Source organism: Anas platyrhynchos, chromosome 3 (genome assembly GCF_047663525.1).
Source record: "Anas platyrhynchos isolate ZD024472 breed Pekin duck chromosome 3, IASCAAS_PekinDuck_T2T, whole genome shotgun sequence".
In the NCBI taxonomy this organism is placed as follows: domain Eukaryota; kingdom Metazoa; phylum Chordata; class Aves; order Anseriformes; family Anatidae; genus Anas; species Anas platyrhynchos.
Window position 1 is genome coordinate 54,144,990 of NC_092589.1, and position 25,805 is coordinate 54,170,794.

The following is a 25,805-nucleotide window of genomic DNA, read 5'->3' on the forward strand; positions in this document are numbered from 1 at the left end:
TCTCTGATAGATCTTAGAAAATTACAGTACAGTCATATACATTGCATTTTCTAGAGGATCTTTCTGTAAAGCTCTTCAAGTTCTTCACGAAAGTTGGACACTGTGTGTGAGTGAATAGCTTGCTTAGGATACATCTACAATGTACTGAAATTTGGGATTGCAGAGTATGTTGATAGGCAACTTTAAACTGCTTGACTACTTGCAGTCATGGCAACATGCAACCTACTTGTTCTTAAATATCTAGTGTGGATCCAGACCCCCAAAGCAGATTTTGTAATTTGCGCTAAATGTCTTTGTTGCTATGTCTGTCCTTTTATCAGCAACTGACCTGAATAATACTTCTTCAAGTACACCTACACAGTTGTAGTAATCATCAGGAAAATTCATCCTTGCATAGGTAATAATATGTCAAACAATGATTGACAGAAAACTGCATCTTTTTAATACATCTCTGTGAACTTTTATCTGCATATATTCATTTCTGTCCTTATATTTTCTCTTCCAAGATTTTTTTCTCCAACCATACATATGCACTTGTAATATGTGTTCTTTAATATCTGACAATTCCTTTATTGTACTTAGCAGTCTGACCTCTGAAAATGTTTCTTTTGATTAGAGATGGCCTACAGTACTATGTAGGTTTGAAACAGCTGAAAAGGCCTCCTTGATTTATTCCCAGCCTGTTACTCATTACATCAATTTTTGGCAGGAGGTCAGCAATACAGGTTTCAGCTTCTTGGCTTCTTGACTAGATAGATCCTGATGTTAGAAAGATACATGTACACAAGGGTAGTATGAAATTTAATGAAGACAGATCATCTTTGTATACAATTTTTAAACTGGTCTTTACTCATGAAATGGCAGTTCTTTCTTTCTTTCTTTCTTTCTTTCTTTCTTTCTTTCTTTCTTTCTTTCTTTCTCTCTTTCTTTCTCTCTTTCTTTCTCTCTTTCTTTCTCTCTTTCTTTCTCTCTTTCTTTCTCTCTTTCTTTCTTTCTTTCTTTTAACACTTTCTGAAATTTATTTTGAATATTTCATAGAAATAAAAACATTCTTTGCTATATTTATTTTGTGAATGTTACAGATGTCCTAGCTTGGTTCTGTAATGTATATTTATACTGTAACATTTTTGGTTGCTCAGCTTTGTAGACTTTCTCTCCTGTATTCCTCCAAAAGATGGTACATTTATAACTTTATGAAAAATAGATCTATTTCATCTGTGCTTGACTACATACTCAGATGTTGAAGTACCACAAAAAAAATAATAAAATAATCACTAGTGTCTTTTAACTGGGTAGACCCCTGGGATTTTTACATTATAAAATAGAAATTGTAAAATAATTTCTAGATTTGCTAAATCAAATAAGGTTGTATTTCCTGGGATCTCAGTTTAATGCCAGGAAAAATTTCCACAGTTAATGCCTAATCATGTCCTCTTGGGAGACAATGAAGTTGATTCTGGTTTGAAGTAGTCTTGCTCTAAAGAAAAAATACTCTGTAGCTGGACATTTCAGATGTGAAGTCCATACAGTAGATTCACCTGTGTCAGACTCCATTGTTAAAGCCGTTATGTATTCTGATTTGCTATTAGGCCCTCATGATCTTAGTGTTAGGGGACCAAACAAAAATAAAATAATAATAATAATAAATATATATATATATATTTGTGAATAGTTTCTGGATACTCTTGAGTCCAATATAAAGCCCATTAAGGGAAAAGGGAATCTGTCTTGACTTGAATGGACTTTGTCTATCTTAATGTTCTACAGCTGTAACAAGAAAAATAGTTTGTTTAACTTTTTGATTTAAACCATTTCTATTATTATGTTTTTAGGAATTAATTTGTTCATATAAATCCTGAGCTTTCTTGAACAGATAGTGATAATGATGATGATGAGTTTGTTATTGAATGACATATCAGAAATATAAGTCCAAAATAACATATTTGATGGTCATCTAGGAGGAACCTAATTCAATTACAAAGATATTTTATTTGAAAAAGTCTGTTGCAGCCTAAGGTTTACTGTAAATGTTTCAGTTTTAGTGCTATTGATCACTGAGTAGACTCCTAGTTGTGTAGTTGCTTGGTGCATAGTCTTACAATAATATTTTTCAGAACACACATTTTTGGTATTGTATTAAAGGCTAAATTCCAGCTGCACAAAGTTTAAATTGGTTAATAATATTAGATGATAGTACAGAACTAGATTATGACTTTCCTTATAAAAGAGACTGAATTTGCATTTTGTTACTCTAGCAAAATACCTCAGAATTGCATAGTATCAGAATAACCCCAAATTAAAATCTCATTTTAACCACTTATAGCATGTGTATCATTTTATTTTTCTTAATTTGTTTAAATTGAAAAATATTCTAGTAGCAGTCTGCAAAAATAATATGACTTTTATGTCTCAAGACTTTGCAAAAAATTGGTGGAATAGATGGTATTTGTGGCATGCTGATGGCTGAGACAGCAGGTGTCAGATAAAGCTATATAACCTGACATTCCCCTGCTTTTTGCTATTTCTCTTAGCAGAAATAAAGACTGCATAAAACAGAATTGTTTATTGAGAATGATATCTGAAAGCTGGTGGCAAAGCTGTTGTCTCAGATACGTGAAGTATTATGTATGTGAAGAGATCAGGAAATGCCTTGTATTTCCATGCTCTTCTCACTTGCAGCACAAAATTGCTCAATTAGCATTTGTATTTGTATTAGGGGTTGTTTTATTTGCTAGGGATGAGAATTTAGAATCAATTTTAAACAAAGAGAAAAAACTCTTTAGTCAAAGCAGTCATCCCTAGAGTAGGAGGATTGTTATTCAATTAAAACTGTTTGGATTTTATTTTTTTTCTAGGAGTCAGGGGATATGATCTTTTAGCTTTGTACTACTACTTGATATCCTCAATTATAGAAGGTCATTAAATGTGTTTAAATATCTTACATGAGGATTGTGTTTTCCAGAACAGCTTGTGTGTACAATATGTATGTTAGTGCTTTGACCAGATTTATCACTAGATACTAGTAAATTTGCAGGGATGTGTGTGGTGAGTTGAAATAAATTAGGGGGCCATCTGTTGCAGAGGCTTATATTTATGCTCTTAAAGGCCAATTTTAGCACCAGGATTACTAGAGTTAGTTCAAATGGTTGTGGATTACAGCTACAGAAGAGAGATTGAAAGAGTGATATAATTTACTCCTGTTTTGTATGCCAGTTAAAGCTAAAATGTATAGTAAAGCTCTGCTCTTGTTTTGGAAATAATCTAAGTGCATAAGGAAGTATATGAACACGTTAATCAAATTGTGTACATATTTGCTGAAAATTCACAGAAAATTTACTGAAAACTGCCCTTTTAGAACATATTGGAACTTGGCAATAGCAGTCAAGATTAAAATTTGTTGCTGGGGAAGAAAACTTGTTTGAGGGAGTATTAGTACTGTGAAAAGAAAATGGACAAAATAGTGTGTTTTAAAACATATGTGGAATAGACTGCTGTCCTTACTGTTTTGCTTGCTAATTATTCTATTAATTTATAAAGAGACTCCCACGTAACGGGTTCCAGAGAGTCATGCCTCTGGGCATAAGCGAACGCCAAGCTTGAAGATCACTTGTTTTCTCCTGGCTCAAGACCTAAGTTAGCTAACAAGGAGGTAGAATACAGATACATGTTTCTATCAATTTAAGTCAGTAAAACTTGTCTGCACTCTACTTGTTGTCTACACTCTACTTGCAATTATATTCTTTAGCTATGAACTGGTTTTTGGAAAATCAGAATGTGCTGTCAAGGCAGGTCAAGTATGAGATTGCCAAACGTGTTTGTCTCTATCACACTTTCAATAGAAATGTTATAAAATAATAGATATGTATTGGACAGTACCTGAGTAAATTAGTGGATTGAGTATTGAAATGCCGTCTTTGGCAAATTGCTCCTTTGATGAATGCCTAAATTAGCAATTCATTACTGCCTATATATGTCTATATTAATATAAACAGGGGAAGGAAGCATGTGGAATACCAGACCTGGTGCCATGGTTCCAGCTGTATAAAAAGACATTCTGCTCTGTTCCTGGTTTTGCCCACTTTGTATTAGGCTCCAAAATTTACTGACACTCTTTTGGTTTCTCACCTAAGGCTCTTTACTCTGGAGATTATGTACTTCTTCCTTGTCATGCTTTTCCTCCCACAAGGGTGTATTTCTTTCTCTACTTTGGCATTCCTTTAGCCTTGATTCATTACCTTTGCCAGTAGGTTTGTTTTGCATATATTTCTGTCCCATTAAATTATCTATGGTGGAATGCTGTTGTGTTTCCTCATCCATATGCTTTTCATCTTTCAAACTGAAAAGTGAAATGTGGGAAAATACCTAAAATAAAATATTTAAAATGAAATATCTAAAACAAGGTATGTGACAAAAAGGTGTTGCTGAGATGATTTGCAATGGGTTTGGGATGCACTGTGACAATACCCTGAGAAAGGGTATTAGTACTTATCTAGACTTTCTCTAAACTATGTTATAGCATGCCGTTATTACTTTTAAAATTGACTCAAGAGATAATTTTTCATCCAGGCCTCTTAAATCAGTGAAGAATATACAACTGAAACCATTTTTTTGAGTCATTTTTTAAGATCTATGGCAGAATATACTGTTTACTGTATTAATTCCAGTATCCCAACACTTCTCTTATTGCAATCAATGGAAACCTTCCAGTGTATTCAGTTCTGCCACATTATCTGCATAATGGCACTTTTAAAGTCATGCAAAGCTTTTCCTGAGAACACAGTAATAAAAATAACGTGTACCTGGTTGAATACCTGAATGTATGTGTGCACCAATATGTACAACAGGCTTCAAAATGTATTTTTTTCAAGAAAAAAGTAAGCTCTCAATCTTTCAGATTTAGTAATTAATCAATGGCAACAGCTTAGGTATGTTCTGTTGTGCTTCATCTATTGACTCTGAGTCAATGTTCGTGTTTCTTTTCACAAATTTCAATAGAATCAGGGAACGTATGAGCAACATTTTAGTGTTACTCTGTCATACATGAAGTAGTACCTCTGTGAAAATACTCTGTGAAATATTCAGTGTAAGTCTTGGGGTATGCTGTAGAATAAAATAGATCTTGGTTATGTGGTATCAAAGTTTTGGTCTTGGTTGAAATGTTCTCTGATTTTGTATGTATATACATGTATGTGTGTAGATTGATAAAAAAAAGTGTAATTTGGGGGGAAATTTAATCTCAGATTTTACAATTAAGAAGAATTATCTTTGTATTATTTCAATCCAAGGAGAATAATTTAGTTTATTGTTTCCTCTTCATATTATTCTAATTTTTATTGCACAGTGGGAGTCTGCTATGACGAGTTTTGCATTGTTTTCTCTACTTCTGTTTTAATTTAACAGCCCGTGTAAGCCATTTTCTTTCAAAGGGTGGTCATTATAATATTTTGCCTTATAACCGCAAGATTGACTTTAGGGAGTAGAGCAATAAATTATTTCCTGCCCTTGTCCTGTTAATATGTAAAAACACATTTCTCTTTTCCTTGATCACTGTCTCCTTCATGTTGCTGTTTGCATCTTTTAGTAATGTCTTCTTCTACACTAACCATCCTGACATGCGTTAGAAATAAAGAATGCTTGACATTATATAAATCAGAAATAATCTGATTTAAAACAAAACAATAAATGGTGAAAAAGTTAACTGTGCAAAAGGTAATGTGTATTTCCTGTAATCCAAACAGGTTGTGCTGGAACTTTTTTCTAGACCTTTACAAAATGGGAAGAGCTGCTATTCTGTTGGTGATGATTAAAAAGCAACCTTGAAATCAGATAATATTATATCATTGTATAGAACCTGCATTTGGTCACTAATTCATCTGTGCAGCCTTTGTCTTGGATTAGTCAAGCCTTCTCTTTATTTAGAATTTGCAGGTTTATGGTCCATGCTTTAGTAGTTTATAGCTCTGCGACCATATTACTTACTTATAAAAGAACCGAAAGCAATCTTCCAGCATGTTTACAGCTCTCCCAATTACCTTAAGAGCATATGCTTTTTAAAAAATTGCTTCTCTTGTAGACACAAACAACTGTAAAAACCTCAGCCTGAAGATGAAAATGTTCCAGCAGTGGAAGTTTATTTTTAAATTTAATAGATCAGATTTTCTTTTAGGGTTTGGTAATTTGTTGAGATTTATTAGAGCAGTTACCAGCTTTAGCTACGTATAGACATGGACTGAGATTTATAGCAGAAAACACTTCCCGTATGTCGAACTGGGGACCGATGCCAGGCTGCACAGTGCAAGGCTGTGTGTTTTGAATACAGGATAGGTTTCCTTCTAAATTTATCACCTTTCTTTGCTAAGGGGGTGTTATTATGCTTGTGATACGTGTTTTCTTGCAAATGTGCTTCTGGTTCAGTTTCCTCGCTACTGAGACTTTTCTATTTTAGTTCCCCGGGTCACGTGATCCTCCCAGCCAGTGAGAGCGCTGCCGAAGTAATGGCAACAACCTTCTGGGATAAATGTAAGTGACAAAAACTCCTAGCTTCTGCCAGTTTCTGTCGCTCACACCCACTTTTAAATGCTGCTTTTACCCAAAACTTTGCGGGGCACACCTAGTGATGCCTATGGAAATGCTTAGAAGTTGTTTTTTTTTTTTTGGTTTTGACTTTTTTTCCTCTTTGCCTAACGTTACTTTTTCTTACCATGTTCCTTTTTTCCTGTATCCTGCAATGTAGTTGAGAAGCCTAAAAAAGCAACAGAAAACAAAAGAAATGCATTCCAAACACTGTCTCAAGTTCATTTTAAGTTGAATGGAGAATATTGTGCAAGTGTAGTAGTTATTTAATGTGTGCTTTAGGTAGTGTCAAAAATCCCGATCTGCAGTTCTGAAAGAATGAAGTGACTCGCCCTCGCCAGCCACAATTGATTATTTTGGTGGAAGGAAAATAGTAAACAAAATGATCGGAAATCACACGGTCACATCTTGGCCATTTGGCTGGTATTTAGTGAAGGGATTTAATTAAATTAAAGGGCAGTCAGGTACACAAGACATTGTATCGTTTTCTGGGGAGTTTATGAATGAAGTGAAATACTTTATTTTGGTCTCAGCCAATGCTGAGCCATGATTATCTTGTATGATATTTAAATTGTGTTCATTGAGATTTATCATATATTTTCTATTTCAGAGGTTGTTCCTGTTAGGGTTAGTGTTGTATTTCTTTTTTTAATACAGTGCCTAAACTTTATAGGTAAATTTATAGGTAAAGTTTACCTGGTAATTACTAGTGAGTAGAGTTTTTGTCTAATTTTATTTATATAATTATTTATTTATTTAATTAAGAATAAATGTTTGTGGAAAAAAACTTGAAAAAAGTTGGGATCTCATAATTTCCAATCAGTGGCCTATGACTTGAAACCTGTATTGTATCCTTTGCAGGTGCAGAAACCATTTTCACACATTTCTTTGTTTTCTTTATGTGTTACACATCTATACCTTAATAAGCATGCATTAGATACCTATTTGAAATCTTTTTTTAAATTTTTTTTTCCTCCTAAAAATCCATTGGGTACAGAAAAATTTTACTTAATGTTTACACTGAAGTACAAGAAGTACTGGTGAGGCATGTCAACTTATCAGTGCAGCTCCTCCCCTCATCAGGAGATGAAGGAAAATTGTATGTTCCAAATTATGCTCTGCTTTGCTGCAATATAAACACTCCTTGTCCTGCAGTGTCAGAGACACAACAGCATTCATGTGTAAATACTTGTCTGAGAAGCTTATTAGAAAAAGCCACCTTTGTTATACATGTTGGATGAAACTTAGGAGATAATCTATTGCCATTTTTGTTTAGAAGTTTAAATTGTTGGGTTGTAGATAAAGCATTGCATAGGCAGGAAAGGAGAGTGTCTCTATTGCTTTTTAAAAAAGTGTATTTGTATATTAGATGATAAAACAAATTCTAATTCAGTTTCATCGATTTGCCTTTGTTTCAATACTTAGTACAATGACAGCATGCACTTAATTGGAATTTTGAGACTTCACCTCACAGCGGGACTTCACCGTGCTTCCCATAGTTTAGCACTAAGGCTTGTGAGCATGAGTTCCCAGCATGAAAGATGTGCTAATTTCTGTTGTGACCAGAGAAATTACAAGCAGTAAAATACAAATAATTACATTAGAGGATCTGTTTTAACTTTTTTTTTATTTTTTCTTCTTTCTTTTATTTTTTTTTCCCCTACTGGTTTATTTACTGCCTTCATTCATGCCCAACTGTTTTTGCTTCTTGAAAGAAACATCAGAAAACATGAAGAAAACATGTTTTTACTGTGAGGTCAGTCAAACACTGGCACAGGTTGCCCATAGGTTGTGGAATCTCCATCCTGGGAGACATCAGAACTGCCTGGATGTGGCTGTGAGCAACCTGATGCAGGTGACCCTGCCCTGAGCAGGGTGCTGTGCCAGATGAAGGGGACTCCAAAGTCTCTCCCAACCACAGTGATTCCATGATTCCTTGAAAAATAACACTGTTGATTTTAGGGGAGATCAGAAGTCAATTGTGGATTGCAATCTTAAAATGACACCCATATTTTAGACCTTGTCATTTTGCTGTCTTGGTTCAGACAGCAGTCATTCATTTGGAGTGATAGCTGTATATGTCTTGTTGGCACCACCTCATGCAAGCCATCTGAAATGTCACGTATAGGCAAGCAGCTACCGACAGTGAAAAGGGTTCCTTTTCACCTTGTCCTCATGGCTATTCAGACTTACCTCTGGCAGCCGTTTCTTGTCGCATTCCTTCTTTGCACTGTGTCCTCAGGCACCACGGGCTGGCACAGGGAGAGACACTGACAGAAAGAGAATGAGAAAAGAGTAAAATTAATGAAAGTACTGCGGGAAAAGCAAAAGTAGAAAGTGAAGGGACAGAGCCAACGAGCACTTCCTGTGGATATCTTGCTACCATATTTGAATCTTACTCCAGGATCTCTAGAAGCTTTCAAAGGTAATGCCTTTATGTGCAGAAGGACGTAAGGAAACAATTATCATGCAGGCTCTCAGAGGCTACAGAAAAAATTAAGTTCCAGTCCCATATACTATGTGAGGAGTTGTAGTCTATGGGCCTTGTGAGTGGTACAAGGGAACATGAGATGGTTTGGCAATAATGGAAATAGAACAACAGCAAAAAGAGGTACAAAAAACAAACAAACTAAAAAAGTATGTATATATGCATATATAAGTATAAAATGTACTTGCCAAACATTAAAGTATACAAAGTTCATTTAATACACCTCACACTAGCATATGGATATCAATTTTAATTAAAAATACCAAAAGTTAGTAACTTTACTTGTGTTTAGGAAAAGTGATTTTTATTTTTTCTGCCATAAAGAAGTAGGTGTTTTTGTTTAATTCTATTTATCTTCATGAAACATAAATATTTGCCCTGAAAGTTATTGCTGACACAAAACCAGATGGGTGTTACTGTGAATAAATGCAGAGTGGAGTTGGAAATATAGGAGGGTTCAGCCTTCAAGGGAGGGCTAGGCTGACAGGTCCCTGTTTGTAAGGAGCACAGTGAGCTGGCTGCTTGGGGTGAAGGCTTAGTGGTAAGGACTGCACTCAGTGACTCAGAGGGCCATTTCCATTTCTGGCTCAATAACATAACTGGAATTTAAACACAGTATTTTTCATCAAGGCACAGTTTAAAACATGAATACATCTTTTCTCACCAAATTATTAAACTTCTTATTCTTCCCTTTTTGATGGCAACACTGCAAATAAAAATGAAAGAAATTTGTACAAAGGTTTTTGTAGGTGGATATGAGCATTTGAATTCTGCAAGATGTGTCATTAATTTTGAGAAAACAACAATAACAACAACAAACCAAACCAACCAACCTACCAAAACAAAACAAAACAAAACAAAAAAACCACCCCACATTCCAAGGAGCAAATATCTGTAAAAACTCATTCTGGCAACATTCAGTTCATGATAGTAACTAGTCTGAGAAAGAAGATAAAAGGAGGAGGAAAAGATTTTCAAATAATTACATGATATTAAACAATTTACTAGCTTCACAAGACATTTTTCTTTCATTTTATTTGGTGATTAGCATTTGCATAGTATAAATTTGGGAATTTTCAGATCTCTTTGATTTGAAAAAAATCTTTTTCATTTAGCATTCTAAGTTTAATTAATTTCAATTTCCTAGGCCTATAATTTGGGTCAACTCTGTTATATATTTCCCAATAGTTTCTGTTGTTAATATCACTTACTGCAGAAGGTAGATTAATGGCTAAAATGATGGACTTTTATCAGTCCCTCAGTTAAGTACATTCTAAAGTCTAAATGATAAAACTTGGATAATTTTTGAATGGAAGATAATATTTTATTTTTTTAAATAACATTTTTGTGTGATTTTTCTCTATTTTTATTAATGTGCAAATTTTAGTAATTGTATTCATGCAAATTCCTACAGATAATAAAAATATCATTTATCTTGTGTTGGATTATCTTAAATATATTGAATAGAAAGTAATAATCTATGGAGAAGTAACTCTGGAGACTATGCAGATAGGGTTTCATATACTTTCTTTTCTAAAAGTCCATTTAGATTTCTATATACAACTACTAGTGCTGTATCCAGTTTTAGATAGCTTTCATTCATGATGTTTTTGACTCTCAATCGCATAGCAGTGCTTTCTGCATGAACTGTAACAGAACTGCAGATCTATCAATATTGTGGCTTAACTGTTTGCTTCAGTCTTTATATCCACTATGGGAGCGGTGAGGCCAGAATTGTTTGGGTTTGAATTTTGGCATTTTTTAAAGCCCTTGATTTGAAATCCAAAACAACACAGAATTAGGATCTTGTTTGGATTTTTTTGTTTGTCTGTTCTTTGTTTTGTTTTGTTTTCTGAAAGCTTGTATAACTCCCATGTAACTGCTTACAGTTTTGGCTTGTGTGTTCTTCAGGTGGAAGTATAAAAAACTGAATGCAGCTTTACAAATAAGATCACTAAGATTTGATTTTATGGTGAAAAAGAAGGGAATATTTCATACGTGGGTCTCATTCTATTAACATCACCAAGTTTGAGGTAATGGACAGAAATGATATTTGTGGGCTCATCTTAACTCTGTTGCTATAAATCAGCAACCTGCTCATTCCTTCCAAAATACTATAAATCTCAGACTGTGCTGCTGCCCAGTATTCAAATATGTCCACAGCTGGTGCCAAGCTGTATCCTCATCATCCAAAGAAATCATTCAATTTCTACTTGTATTTTACCTCTGGCTGTGTCAGAAGAGCCCTTTTTCTGTTGACATTGATATCTTGCCTGGATGCTTTTGGATGTGAAAGTTACCCTGAAGCCTTGATTTCACATGGTCTTAGAGAGCTGATGGCACATTTCACAAGAGTAAAGAGCAATAATATTTCTGTCCCAGCTAATCTGATTGCTCTGTTTTGTCAACCTAAATTCTTTCTGTATTTTTAACTGGATGCATTTCAGGTGGTTTTGCTTCTTGTCCTAATCTGTTGCATATATTGCTATATTTTTGCAGTTCAATGATGTTTCCATGTTATGCCAGTTCACTGGACACATAGAAGCTTGCATGCATACACACAAATATATAAACACAAGAGGACAGCAAGAGCACCACTTAGATGAATTTTTGTAATTATGTGACACATGAGTTCATAAGTATTTCATTAGCACCTTATTTTCTTGGTTAGTCTTAAAGTATTTACTGTTGCTTACTGACACAATTTTGTATACAACAAAAAATGGAAATGAGGAAAAAATGCATCAGGACGGTTGGTACATGAGTAGTAGAAGAATATTACTTTATACTTCCTTTTGGACTTTTGACAAAGGGCTGTCTTTTTAAAAAATATTGATTTGTTTTCTTCCTTTATTTCTTTTCTCTTGAAACCTAGCAACATGAAGGATGTGCTTGTAAAAATGTCTTTAAAAATAAAACAGAAAAAGCTAGAGAAAGCTAAGTCAAGAGAGACTCAAGAAGAAACTTTATGAATTAGGTGGTGAGTCAGTTATGTTTTTTTTTTTTTTTTTTTTAAAAGAGGAAAAAGCACAAGTAACTAATCTTTCTTCCCTAAGGGTATTAAACTGAGGCGAGTAAGACAAACCATTAAGCAAATTTGGTCTTTGGTAACTTAAATGATTAAAACCTAGGCAAAACATCAGACGACTAATTTTGCTCAAGGCAGAATTTTTATGCTTGGGAAGTGTATATGTTATGAAGTGAGCCAATATCATCTGCCTGGTGTTATACAACCCTTCATCCTGTCCAGCTGCCAACTGTAAAACAACCTAGTTGGCCTAGCCAGGTCACTTTTTGCCCTCCCCCTTGAGTATCAGGGCTGGGGTAAGACTGTGCTCTCCCAGTGTGCCCTTCCTGGCTGGTTTCCAGTCATCAGTGACTGTCCGTGGGAATGTCTGGCAGCACCGTGGTGGAACAGCGAGGACCTGATGTCCCCTGTGGCATGTAATAGCTTGGGACTGCCTCTCTGGTTTAGGCACAGTTCATGTGTTCCTGTGGTGGTTGACTGGAGAAAGAGGAAGTAAGAACTATCCAACCAACCACTCTTGGGTCCAAATCCTAATGGGTCCCTGAGGGGTTGGGGTGCATTTGGGACACTTTTGGAGCAGAGCTTGCAGTTTAGTTTAACCCAAAAGAAATCTGTTATGCACACCCCAGCTGCTCCACATACCAAACCAATGCACTGGGGAAATCACTTCAAAACCTCACTACTGTGAAGAAAGATGGTAACATGGACACAGCTTATTTTAATTAACTAATAGCATTCTCTGTGCTAGCTAACTAACCTGTCACTAATTTGTCTCAGCTCTGGGTCTACTTTGGCAAGTCATAATTCTGCTTGCAAAAGACATGACTGTCATATGAGCCTGCCTATTTCTACACTTAAACCCACATCTGCTGTCATAGAAACATCCAAAGGAAAAACAGACATTTTGAATAAAAGTGGAACATTATTTCCCCCTTGAAAATGCCTTAAATCTAATTATGTCTCTGGTGATAGAAGGCTTGAGGTACTGTTGGTTACCTCCAACATGAGATAACATGACTTAGTTACTGTTAGCTACCCCCAGGCTTCCTGCACATACAACAATTCACTGGTCATAATCTCAAGAGAGAAGCAGGAATTTTTTTCAGCATAGATAACACATGAGGATTTACTTTTGCATAGACACAAGTCACTGTGCATCTGCTCTGTGCTGGTAAGTTTTTGCTTTAGTTTCACTTATTGAATCCAGCCAATTCTGGATTGGCTGAGCTGTCATAGCAACCAGATTGTGTAATTTGTTCACAGTGCTTATCCACGTTTATCTTAAGGCCCAGTTAGGCTGTTTTTCCTCTCATGGACAGGCTGATCTAGAGTTTTACCCTTCTGGCAGCTGAGTCTTGTAATTTCCATACCGAATTTGTTTGCAGTGCCAGCTTTCTTTCTCTGGTTTAGACACCTCTTGTGTTTATGCCTAATGTTGCTTTTATAGAAGGTGGTCAGATTTCCTATCACCATTTTTTTTTTTTTTAGTCAAGTAAGCCAAATTCTTCTCCATCATTTGTTTAATATACTCTTCAACCTTCAGATCTTTATTGAATTCCAGCTGCCATTTTATAATTTAACATTATGAAATCCTTTTCCAACTCATTGCAGTTGGCCCTCACCCTTACTACCCTTTGTATCATCAGCAAAATTAGTTATATCAATATTCAGCCCTTAAGAAAATATAAACAGCAGAGCAACTAACAGAAAGAACTCCCTCAAGATCTCCCTCCACTGAAAAAAACCTGGCTCATGGTAATTGCTTTTGTGTCTTACCTTTTAGCCAATTATTTTAGCCCATTTCTCTGAGAGCTCTTGGAGACAGAGTTTGCTGAACTATTTAAAGAAATCCAAATAAATTTAATTTATTTTTATATTTGTATTGACTATAGAATCAACATCCTTATAGAGAATTTTACACAGTGACTCTTCTTCAGATATTGTATTTAAGGATTCTCTAATTATGTTCGTGGTAGCAGTTTCTGGTAAATTACCCAGAAGAGATGTCTTGACACCTGATCTCTGCTAACTTAAATTTACTTCTCTCTTCCTCCTCTTTCCCACATCCTTTTAAGAGCTGGCAATCCATTTTGTCTTTTCCTGTCCCTTAATACTAAGAGTTTTACCCTTAAAAGTCACCAGCTAGTCCTGGTGACTTCTTATTGTATTCTTTGTTGATTTTTCTATAACATCTTTTACTGACACTTTAACTTTCAGACAGGTCCTTCAACAGCCCCCCTTAAGAAAGGTTCTGTTATGAGAATTCCTCTTCAGATCCTTGCTATGAGCGTGGATGCAAAAATTTCATTTAGTTTTTCTGCCATAGCCTGATCTTCTTTCAGTGCTCCTTTTACACCTTTATGTCTCATCATACCTCTAGATACTCTGGCAAGCTTCCTAATCTTGATGTACTTGGGGAAAAACAAAAAAACAAAAACAAACAAACAAACAAACAAAAACTTAGCACTTGCAATTTATTTCTCAAACTTTTTTTGGCTCGTCTTATTGTATTTATACATTTGGTATGCCACAGTTTTTATTTTATCTTCTGTTGTCCTCATTAAGTCAACAACTTCATTTTTTTTGAAGAACTGCTTCAGATAATTTCCCCACATTGGTAATTAAGTGTGCTGCTTTTCCAAGTTTGCTTCACATCACTCAGCATATTCTATGTACTACCTATGAACTCTTTGCTCTTCTAGAAGTCCATTTGCTAGTTCCTTTACAACTTCTTTATTTCTATGCAATTACTGTTTTTGAAATCAAGCATTATTTTTGGGGATTTGTTGGCTTTGCTTGCTCCTATGTAGATGATTAATTTAAGAGCTTTATGATTTCTATTACAAAATGGCTCCTTACTAGCAAAAATTCTACATACCCGGCACAGATATCAAATTAATATCTGCTTATCTTGTGGGTTATGTGTCTAGATGCACCATGAAACATTTATTAATAGTCTAAAAGTTTTATTTTCCATTCATTCCCAAACTTGATATTTACTTGATTATATGGGAGCAGTTGATCTCTATCGACATAGTTAATTTGTCTCTGAGCTTTTTGGAACATATAGACTGTCATCAGCTACAGTTTAGTCAGGAATAGTAAAAACATACAGATACCTTCCCTTCATGTCTCTCTCAGTGCAGGGTTGTTTTAATGTTCTAGCTGTGTAAGAGTACCTCCAGCGAGTTTTCCTCTCTTTTTCCCTTTAAATAGTGTTTTGCAATTGAATAGCTTCCTCTGCTAAGTAGATTGTTTTGACAGCTACATTTTGGTTCTTGCTATTTATTCTAAATGAATCTTTCGAAGTTGTACTGTATCATGAATCTCCTGTGCTATATACATTTTACTATGTCACATTCTAAAATATGCCAGATACATATGCCCTAGTGACTTTATTAATTGCAGATATGTTGTTAGCACATATGTTTTTCTTTTCTGAAAACCACACAATCTGACAGTATCTTTATGATTTCTCTGGTGACCAAGGTACTGCATTTGGTTCTGTATATTTGAGAAATGTGTAGTCAAAGTAAAAAGAAGTCAAATTCCTCTTGCACTTGTAGCCATCTGAAGGAGCTGGAAAAGCCTCAGCCTGGGTTAGAAAGGTCTGAGCGGCAGAGCTGCTCAGTCTTCACATCACTGTGGGTTGCAGTCTGTCCCAAACATGCAGCAATCCTCTTGGCTTTAATTGTTCCTGGCATCATGATGTTGTGGGGATTTATAAGAGGCACCTCAGGAAATGCATCTTCTGACTGCTGTAATATTTGCCTAATTCCCACAGTATGTGCATAGTCCTGTTTGCAGACCTTGCATTGCTGAACAGAGCTATTCTGACCATCTTGGCTGACTTCCTCTGTAGCACAACCTGTAAGATCTTTCTGAATTATTTTCTCTCTGAAATTATATATATATTAGGAAAGAAGCCCTTTGCTTCATTGTAAGAATGCTTTAGATCAGTCCTGACAAGCAGAGTAGTTTTGCAGTGAGTAATTATCTGTAATGTTAAAATGTACCGTCTATTTCTGGCCTTGTATCCTGGTAGATGCTGTGGTATCCTGGTAAATGCTTGTGTGTCAGTGAGAAATAGAGGCAAATATGACTCTTTTTACTCTTCCATTTTCCCTATTGCGTTATATTACATGTGGGTTGCTCTAACCTTGAGGCCACAGGGTAATATTGGCAGTTCATGTTCAGCTGCCTACTAGTACTCCAGATCTTTGTCAGTCTTTTTCTCCTTGTGACAGAACACTATGCAATGGCTTCCAAGTATATATATATGTTTTATATATATACATATATTTTCCCTAGATATATGCTTTTGGATTTAGCTATATGTTTTTTTGGATTTAGCTATATGCTTTTGGATTAAGCTATATCATTTTTTTTTCTGCACATCTCATTAGCAATGCTATTATTCCTACATTTATGACACTGAGGAAAATATGAAAGAGTATAGCTGTTAAACAATCTCTGAATCGCAGTTGGACATCCTTGTTTGTTGATGTTTCTTTATTCATGATGCTCCTGCACCTGGGACGGGGAAACCCTGGCTGCACGTACAGACTGGGCGATGAGACGCTGGAGAGCAGCCTAGAAGAGAGGGATCTGGGGGTCGTGGTAGACAACAAGTTGAATATGAGCCGGCAGTGTGCCCTGGCAGCCAGGAGGGCCAACCGTGTCCTGGGGTGCATCAAGCACGGCATCGCTAGTAGGTCAAGGGAGGTGATTGTCCCGCTCTACTCTGCGCTGGTGCGGCCTCACCTCGAGTACTGTGTGCAGTTCTGGGCACCACAGTATAAAAAGGACATGAAACTGTTGGAGAGTGTCCAGAGGAGGGCTACGAAGATGGTGAAAGGCCTGGAGGGGAAGACGTACGAGGAACGGCTGAGGGCACTGGGCCTGTTCAGCCTGGAGAAGAGGAGGCTGAGGGGAGACCTCATCGCAGTCTACAACTTCCTCGTAAGGGGGTGTCGAGAGGCAGGAGACCTTTTCTCCATTAACACCAGCGACAGGACCTGCGGGAATGGAGTTAAGCTGAGGCAGGGGAAGTTTAGGCTGGACATCAGGAAGGGGTTCTTCACAGAGAGAGTGGTTGCACACTGGAACAGGCTCCCCAGGGAAGTGGTCACTGCACCGAGCCTGACTGAATTTAAGAAGAGATTGGACTGTGCACTTAGTCACATGGTCTGAACTTGGGTAGACCTGTGCGCTGTCAAGAGTTGGACTTGATGATCCTTAAGGGTCCCTTCCAACTCAGGATATTCTATGATTCTATGATTCTATGATTCTATGATTACGTTTTTCTAATCTAACGCTTTTAATATATGACAATTTGTTTTGTTTCATACTCTTACCTTAATCAAAATTGTCTAGTTATTTTATCAAATGCCTTACAGTAGGAAAAGTACATCACACAATGCTATTGCTTTCATCAACTATTAATGTTGAATTAATAGTTGTTCAGGTAGTTTAAAAGGAATCACTGTACGCATAACACCATATAACCTTATCAGTTGATATTATTATATTAGTCTTTATTTCTTAATTTAAACCCTGATTTCCCTTAAAAGTATAATCAGACATTCGGCATAAGTTACTTTGGAATCCTGTTTATTCTTTTAAAAATTCTAATGTAATTTCTGTTTTTTTCCCTCCTAGATTTCCACAATGTTTCTGATTTAGTAGAAAACCATAGTTAATATTCAGAGAAGTCATTGGCCAGCTCTTGTAAGACTTCTGGCACTTTTTTCAGACATACCTGCTAACAAAATGTAATGTCAGTAACCATTGCTTAACATTCTTGTGAGTTATTACAAGGATATAAAAAGGATGCAGCAAAGATGCTACAAGGATGTAACTTTTCACAAACCATAACCAATTTACTGAATGCTGCTGTAAGTTTGTGTGTGTGTGTGCATTGCTAGTGAGAATACTAACTTTTCATTCTAAAAATGGTCTGATGCCAATATTAGGATTCGTTTTTCTCTCTTAATATTTTAGAAGAATGCCTTCCTTGCATGAGCTGCTGCCTTCTTTTCCTGTCGCTTTGTTTCAGTCAATAATTTTCTAGAGTTCTTGAAGTGGTGTCTTTTACCTGCTTTCAGTTTATGAATCTATTCCCTGCACGTATGCAAGACTGCAATTATTTTTTGAGAAGCTAAAGTTTTGATGCCCCCAGACTATTATTAAATTTATAATTTTTCATGTGTTGTTCACTAAGTCAAATTTAATTTCACCCCCAGCCCTTTTTTTGAGCCATGCTATTTTGTTGAATTGTAGCTTTTGCAACAGCTAGTAAAGTATTCTTAAAAAGCTTTCATATGCCATTCATACTTTCTAGACAATGCTTGCTCTCAACTGATTATAGTTCTGATCATTTTCATATCTTTGAAACTGTCACTTTTAAAGAAGAAAGGATATGTATGTGTATGTACCTAGTTTGGACTTGATATTTGTACCTCATTACAGTCAAACTGTTATCAGTTGCATCTATATCATTGTAAACTTTTATATTATACAATTATCTCTGCTTCTTTTGTCAAATGATAACCCTATGTTATATCCAGTAATTTTAAATTTGAGAAATTATTGTGTATGATTTGTAGTACATACAAATATTCATTAATACTGATACCATATATTCCTCATAAGAAAGCACCCTGTCACAAGGATGGCTCATATTGTGTTTAGTCTTTTGCTGACTCTTTTTCTTCTTTCTTTAGATATTATTACTCTTTGATTCGTTACTCTTATTTCCTTGATACATTTTTTTTAAATTCGTCTATCTTGCTAAGTACACCATTAACTTTATTTGTAGTGTACTTCATATATTTAATAACATAGTTGGAGTTAAGAACATAAGAGCTTTTCTGGATCTAGGCCCTAGTCTCTGTTGCTTTTTTATGACCACTTTCATCTCGCTTTTCACTTTCTTATCACTCACTCCTTTTTATATAATTTCCTTACCTAGACTACACATCCCACATCTCTCTCATGCAATTTCATTTCTTGGCTTCTCTGCTCCCCATCTCTGCTTCCTAGCCCTCCTTTTTCAGTCTTTTCTTTCTGTCCCAGTATATTTTGTCTCTGTAGAATGACTTACCTTATCAAAATTACTATTCTTGACATTCATTCATTGAGTGTCTTATTAAGCCTATCCTAGAAGATGTCTGTAATTTTGGAGTGATATGTGCATGAAGAAGTATTAGGAACACAGTCTTAAGACCAATTTTTTTTCTTATTCTTATTCTACAGTACCATCAGGGTTATAATAATCAAATTAAAAAAAACAACACCGTGGATACAATGGATGATAATATTTTTGTGATCTGTTCCCTTCCCTTTCATGAAACATTTGATGCTGCTAACCTGAAAAAAGCCATAACTGGGAACATGAAAAAATGCTGTGGCTGAAATGTAGAACTAATGCAAAATGCATTCACTGTTCTGCATTGTCAGAGTTCATAGATTCTTGCAAAATCATTGAGACTCATGAACTTTAAGCTATGAACCTTAGCCCTATTTCGTAAATGAGAGAAATGACATTATTTGCTACTTGATGACAGTTCCTTTTCCTTCTATTTCTCTTTCTGTTCTTCCTCTCTTTCCTTGTACTTCCCCATCCTTTCTTCTCTTTTCCATTCCTCACAACAGAGCTATTCTCTTCATTCTGGAATGGCTGTTAAATTGAAATAGCAAAATAAGTCATTTTTCCATATTGCCTGTTAACTTCAGAGGATGTTAGCCTGTTCTGGGAGTCATTAATTAAAATAAAATAGTTATGAAAGAATATGGTGGTTCGGTTTCAGCAATTTTCTTCACTTCTTCTTGGCAACCAGGACAGGAAAGTTGATTTTCAGTTCTGTACGTATTTGAACCAACATCTTTGTTCTTTTAGTTGATCCAGATGTTTCTGTCTGTGAGGTGGAGAAACCTCCCCTGTGTGTATATAATGTTTATTTTTTTGTTTTTAACCTGTGGGTCAGTTTGAAAGGTAACTGGTGCAGTATCTAATCAAGATGCATGGGCCTCCTCCAACCCAATGAAGTCTGCTGGCAAGCCCTTTTGTTCTGCAGAATGTAACATAGCAAATTTTAGTGAAAAATCCTGAACAAGTCTGTGTGAAGAAAAGTCATCTTTGTAGCACTCTTTCCTCTGGAAACGGGGTAGTGAAGGAGGAATTTAACTCTAGGTCAGCTGAACTGCAAACACTACTGTCAAGACCTATTGGTAGTATACATTCTGGCTTGGTTTAGGCTGGAAGGAATATTCAGCTTCACTGTAGCAGGTTGTAGTTTGTTTACATACTATTGCTCTTCCATGTAAGTTTGCAGTTACACTGGATGCCTGGTTCAGGAGGAAACTCTTAATGCTTATTCCCTTCTTTGACAAACTCTGTGCTGGCTGTCACCACTATTTCCCTCTTGTTCATTGTCTTCTCATTGTCACCATCTGTTTCATGTTTTGCTCTCTGTTCTTACCCCCAGGCTTTAGCCTCCTCACTGTTCCTGCATTCTCTCTGCAGCTTCTCAGCTTGATGACACTACTGATCAAGACTTCATTATCTGCTCTGTGTAGTAGCTCTCTGTCTGTGCGCTGTTCCCTGATTCCTTCAGGAAAGTTCCTCGTTCCTCCTGCTGATGGCAGAGACCACTTAGAGGTCTCCCTAGAACATGCAGCTATCAGCTCCATCACTTCTGCAACAAACATGAACAGCAGGAAGGTTTGCACATATTGCCTTGAGCAGATAGGTGAAACATAGCCAGAGCAGTGAAATGTTCAAACTGCTCAGATGTTGAAGAAGCATCTGACACTTGTTTTTTTTTTTTTTTTGTTTTCGTTTTTCTTCCCAGTCTTGAGTGGATCAGGAAGCTTTGATTATTATTATTATTATTTAATATATTTGTTTGTTTATTTAGTTAGTTTTTTATTCTGGGAGACCAACTGCTTCCTTCTCTTCCTTCTTTGAACAAATTTTGTGGAAGACCTAGGCTTCACTCTGCAGTGAATATATTCATATATACACGTGAATATGCATATATGCATTCACTTATGTAAATATTACTTTTATAATGAACACAGAGATAATGTCATACATCAAGAAGTTCATTTTGGAGAGACACCACTTGGTTCTTCTGCCCCTTCTTGTTCCCCCAACATCTATCCTTTCAGACGTGAAAGTGTTTTGCATTTACTTTGAAATATATTGTTATACTTAAACTGTTGTGTTTCTGAAATATACACTCAGTGCAGATTTCTGTAAGTTTTACTTTGTCTTTTAAAGAATTGCCAATGCAGCTTTCAGTGATTTTAATAGAGCTTGTCCTGCAAAACCATGTGAGTTAGCCAAATAGTACGGACAATTGGATTCATGAACATGTGAGCTTTTTCAGGTTATTATTTTGTATGGGCAGAGTAGGGAATTTTATATTTTACCCGTATTTGCTTTGTTCATTCCGCAACAGCTTGTTTCTTTTAAAGGTGATTGGAAGAAGTGTTGGTATGTATAATTCTTACTCCTAAATAAACCTTTCACAGCTGAAAAATTAGAAATGAGAGTACAAAAACAGAGAAATGGAAGAAACACCTCTTCACTAAGCATTTCAGCAAGTGAAAAAAAATATTGTTATTTTATTTGGAAAGGAATGCTAAAGCACTGCTCCAAGTTTACAGAGGAAAAATGCTGGTAAAAAAAGACGACCCCATGGTAGTTTGTTTAGTTTAGGTCAAACAAACAATTGATGTTGTATTTTGGCCACATATAGGGCAATTATAAACAACATATTCCATCCTTGTCCTGACATTCTGCGGGTGTACTCCCCCCTAGCAAGTAGTGTAGCAGGATAGCAACAAGCCTGGAAAGCAAGACAGCTGGTGATGAGGAACCTGACCTCCACACTGTGTGCTTCAGGGGATTTTTGCTCTAGTCTGGTGCTGTGGACTAAACCCTGCTTCAACTGTGGGAGAGCTCCAGGAGAAAGTCTAGCTTTGTTTCAGCCAAAGGGAATCAGCCATAGAAATGCCGTTGTCTTGTTAAATTCTGAATATAAATAATGGTTTTATATGACAGAAAGCTATTTGAGATGGTAGGTGAAAATACAGTAAGGTCAAAAACTTGGGGGAAAGGTACAAATATTTAAGGAGGGAGTAATTAACCATTGGAAAAGAAACAATTCTGTAAGCCATTTTCAAGGCAGAGATTATAATTAAAAAAATATATCTACTAATAAACATGAGTCATTGTATTAGATTATACTTTATGGAAGTGAGGGGTATATGGGAAGAAGATCAATTACCTGACTGCAGTACAGGACTCAGAAGATTTTCTTGGGTCTTTCATATGTGTGGGTTCTTTACAACTCTTAACCCATTGCCCACTCATTCTGACTGCTGGTCAGAATTTTTGGTGTGACTCCAGAGAACCTTCCCCAATGCTATGCTGTTTATTAGACAGGGATGTCTGGGAAAATCTTTAATAAATGTTGCTAAATTGCTTTAAATCTTCATGATGATAGTGCAGTAGTAATGTGAAATATTGCTGTCTATTACTGGGCACAATTCTATTCACAGACACATCCTTGAATGTTTTAAGAATATGCCTTTAGTTTTTTTTTTTTTATCTGTAAAAGACTGTCTACTTTTAAAATAATTTTCTAGTTTGAAAAACTGCTTCTGTGTCAAACTCCTCTTCAGATGAAAACACCCTCAATACAGTTTGTGAAAATTTTTGTTTCTGACTGTTCTTGTTTTTTTTTTTTTTTTTTTTTTTTTTTTTTGTTCTTTTCTCTTACCTGTTCATTTATATGGGTCCCCTTAGCAACATTTTTTACTAATGGCAAAATAGCAATGCTTTCTGTAGTCTTACTGTGGTTGAATCAAAAATAAAATTTGCTTGCATTTAGGTTTTCAGTCCCACTGTTCCTTCTATTATCTATTATAATGCACTTAATATTGTGCATTAGGGAGATCTACATATTTTTTTTTGTAGGTATTGCAACCTTAACTGAAAGTAGAAAAATAGTGGAAAATTAGTAGAAAAATTGTGGGAAAATAGTCATCTGTGTATGGTATGATCTCTTTCTCTGGATTGGAGGAAGAAAGTCTCTCCCTTATATTTTGTACAATTGTATATTAAGGATTGCAGTCTCCAGAGAAATCACTTTGCAGAGTTCCTCTAGAGAGAATAACACAATAGAAATTCATCATTCTCTCATTTTGCTCCCAAGGAATTCTCTGTGAGATTTGCAGTCTCATTTTTTGCAAAAACTCCTTTGATTCTGGAGGCCAGGGGGTGCTATAGGTATATGCATTATAATCTATGTACGTTTAGTATTCAACACAGAAGGCATATAAAACCTGTTTTTTTTTTTTTTTTCTAAATTTCTGACAATTTTGTTTCTTAAGCAAATTCTTTCAGCAGTAGAAAGGGCACATGTGTACATGTCCTGATATATGTGTCTTATCTGAGAGAGAGAAAGGGTAAAAGGGGATCAGACCTATGAGCTTAGCCTTTGGAAATAATGTGCCTTATACTGATAATGCAATTTATTTTGTCAAGGAGAGAATTTGTAGTATGGAATGAAATGAGGGATAGAAATTTTACTTCTGTATATAGATAAAACCCACATATATAAATATGTATAAATAATATATAAATGTTTATGTGTATTTTTACATTGTTTTCACAGTGGGGAGATTTTGAAAAAATAATTTCCTTAATCAAATCTTTACACTTTGAAAATGAGATTTATTAAATTTAAATATTATGCAAGATTAAATTATTTGAATCATGTGTTCTCAAAAGCAGTTAAGTTAATCGAAGATTTGTTATCAATTTTCTCCTGCTTTGATCATTCAGATGTATGTAGGCAGCAAGTAAGTTTGTGAGCCTAATCGGTTTTTCATAAGGTGATAATACAGTGTACATTTTCATTCACATAGCATGAGTGCAAGGGAGGCATCAGTAAATTCACACAAAGCATATCATATCTGTTTTTGTTTGTGTGTTAGTGTCTGATGGACTAATAAGTGACTAGACAGATGGCTTGTGGGAAGTAAGTTGAAGGCCAGGTTTTTTTCAACACCATATTGTTTTCCCAGAAGTGGTTATTTGAGACTGCAAAAATTAAATCCTGAACTCTAGGTTTTAAGTACCTTTTTGTCATGATTTCTGACTGTCTATTCTACCATGCTACATTATTTTACTGACTATTGGCAAGTGATATATCTGATTTGAAAAAAAGGCTATTAAAACGATAATTTCTTTATTTCCCACTGCCTACAATGCAGAATTAAAAGCACATATCATTCCTGTCTTCAACATATCACAAGAGTGTGGTCTGTAGACATGTTTAATACATGCTAATTTTATGTGTATATACACCTCTGTGTGAATTTACACAGAGGTTTCTGTAATGATTTGTTTTGCTTCTGAGGCATCTTGACAGAATTGCGTGTCTTTCACATGTACTAGAAAATCCTTTCAGATGTAGAGGGGTTTGGAGATGAGTTTATATTCAAAAAATAACAACAAATATAATTTTCCATACAAAAATTAATTTAAATTTACCTGTTCAAAAATGAAGGGACTACAACCAGAAAGACTACAGTCAAGGTATGTGAATATTAATGAAACAGGAAAATAAGAAAGACAGTGGTTTCACATTATGAAGATTCTGATACCAATGTTGACTTGAAATATTCTTGCCCTCCTGTCAGTGACTCTAAGAGAACTGGTGTCACCCCTTCAGTAGAGCTGGCACCAACATCTACTGAATTACAATGTAATCTAAAAAAGAGACAAAGTGTGTGAAGTGTGTGAGTGTGTTTGTTTTAATCTTGGAGTAGAAAACAACTCAAACAGCAAAGAGTTCTTGTGGCCCAACTAAAGGAGCAGCTTGGGTTTAGGAAGGAGCTACTAGAAATGGAAGATTAAGAACTGTGTAAGTCAGAAATGCATTGCACAATTCTGAAAATAAGCAATAAGAAAAGGAACCATGATGTCCAAATCCCACCGTGGGGATGAGTTCAGGTGTGCAACCTAAAGTCCCATTGACGACAGTGCTCTCAATGCTTTGGAAAGTGCAGACCATGACATTGCAGGTTCAAGACAGGCAGTAAGAATTATATGGTCATTGTTGCACACTGGATTTGTAAGTCTATGACAGAACATGTCTTTGCATAAGGGTTTGCCTTTAGTCTTCTTGTTTCTTTCTCAACCTCCTCAAGAAAAAAACAGATACAATATTTCTACAAGTAGTCCCAGACTGATTGCTATAACAATTACTGAAGAAATGGTTATGGAATAGTTTTGACATGAAGCCATTATCTAAGATTAGGGAGTGTTTCTCCTTTGATCTATATAGAAATGATATGTGCCTGATTTTGCTGTTCATATTGGCATAAAAGTGACTTCTAGTGTGCAAAGTCTAACCTGTGATGGCTGTGTGTGTCCTTTCCCCTTGAAGACAATCAATCCTAGTTATGTTCAATGCCACAATTTAACTGTCTGGAGTCTGAAAACAAATTACTTTCTAAAGATTCTCAGCTAGACAGACTATATTATTGCTATGATATCCAAAATGATTCTTCTTTGAAGAGTTGGCTTTAAGTCACTGCAGTGACTAGCCAACAAAGCTAGTGTCAAAGCTAGTGTCTTCCTTTGTTGGTTACCTTGTGTATCTGACCACAGTATAAATGCAATACTTTCCTGGA

The 25,805-nt window shown here is 35.7% G+C and overlaps 1 protein-coding gene and 1 long non-coding RNA gene across 2 annotated transcripts in view; one reads left to right on the forward strand and one right to left on the reverse strand.

Moving 5' to 3' along the window:
* The window catches only part of ESR1 (estrogen receptor 1), a 193,510-nt gene that overhangs the window by 16,863 nt on the left and 150,842 nt on the right, over positions 1-25,805 (forward strand). The window contains exon 2 of the mRNA XM_021275842.4: positions 6,446-6,519. Coding sequence (XP_021131517.2) covers positions 6,446-6,519 — 74 coding nt within the window. The remainder of the gene's footprint in view (positions 1-6,445; positions 6,520-25,805) is intronic.
* The window catches only part of LOC113843207 (uncharacterized), a 64,391-nt gene that overhangs the window by 3,420 nt on the left and 35,166 nt on the right, over positions 1-25,805 (reverse strand). Inside the window, exons 2-3 of the long non-coding RNA XR_005264589.1 lie at positions 8,767-8,843; positions 6,701-6,742 (exon numbers count right to left, since the gene is read on the reverse strand). This is a non-coding gene — a long non-coding RNA (uncharacterized lncRNA). The remainder of the gene's footprint in view (positions 1-6,700; positions 6,743-8,766; positions 8,844-25,805) is intronic.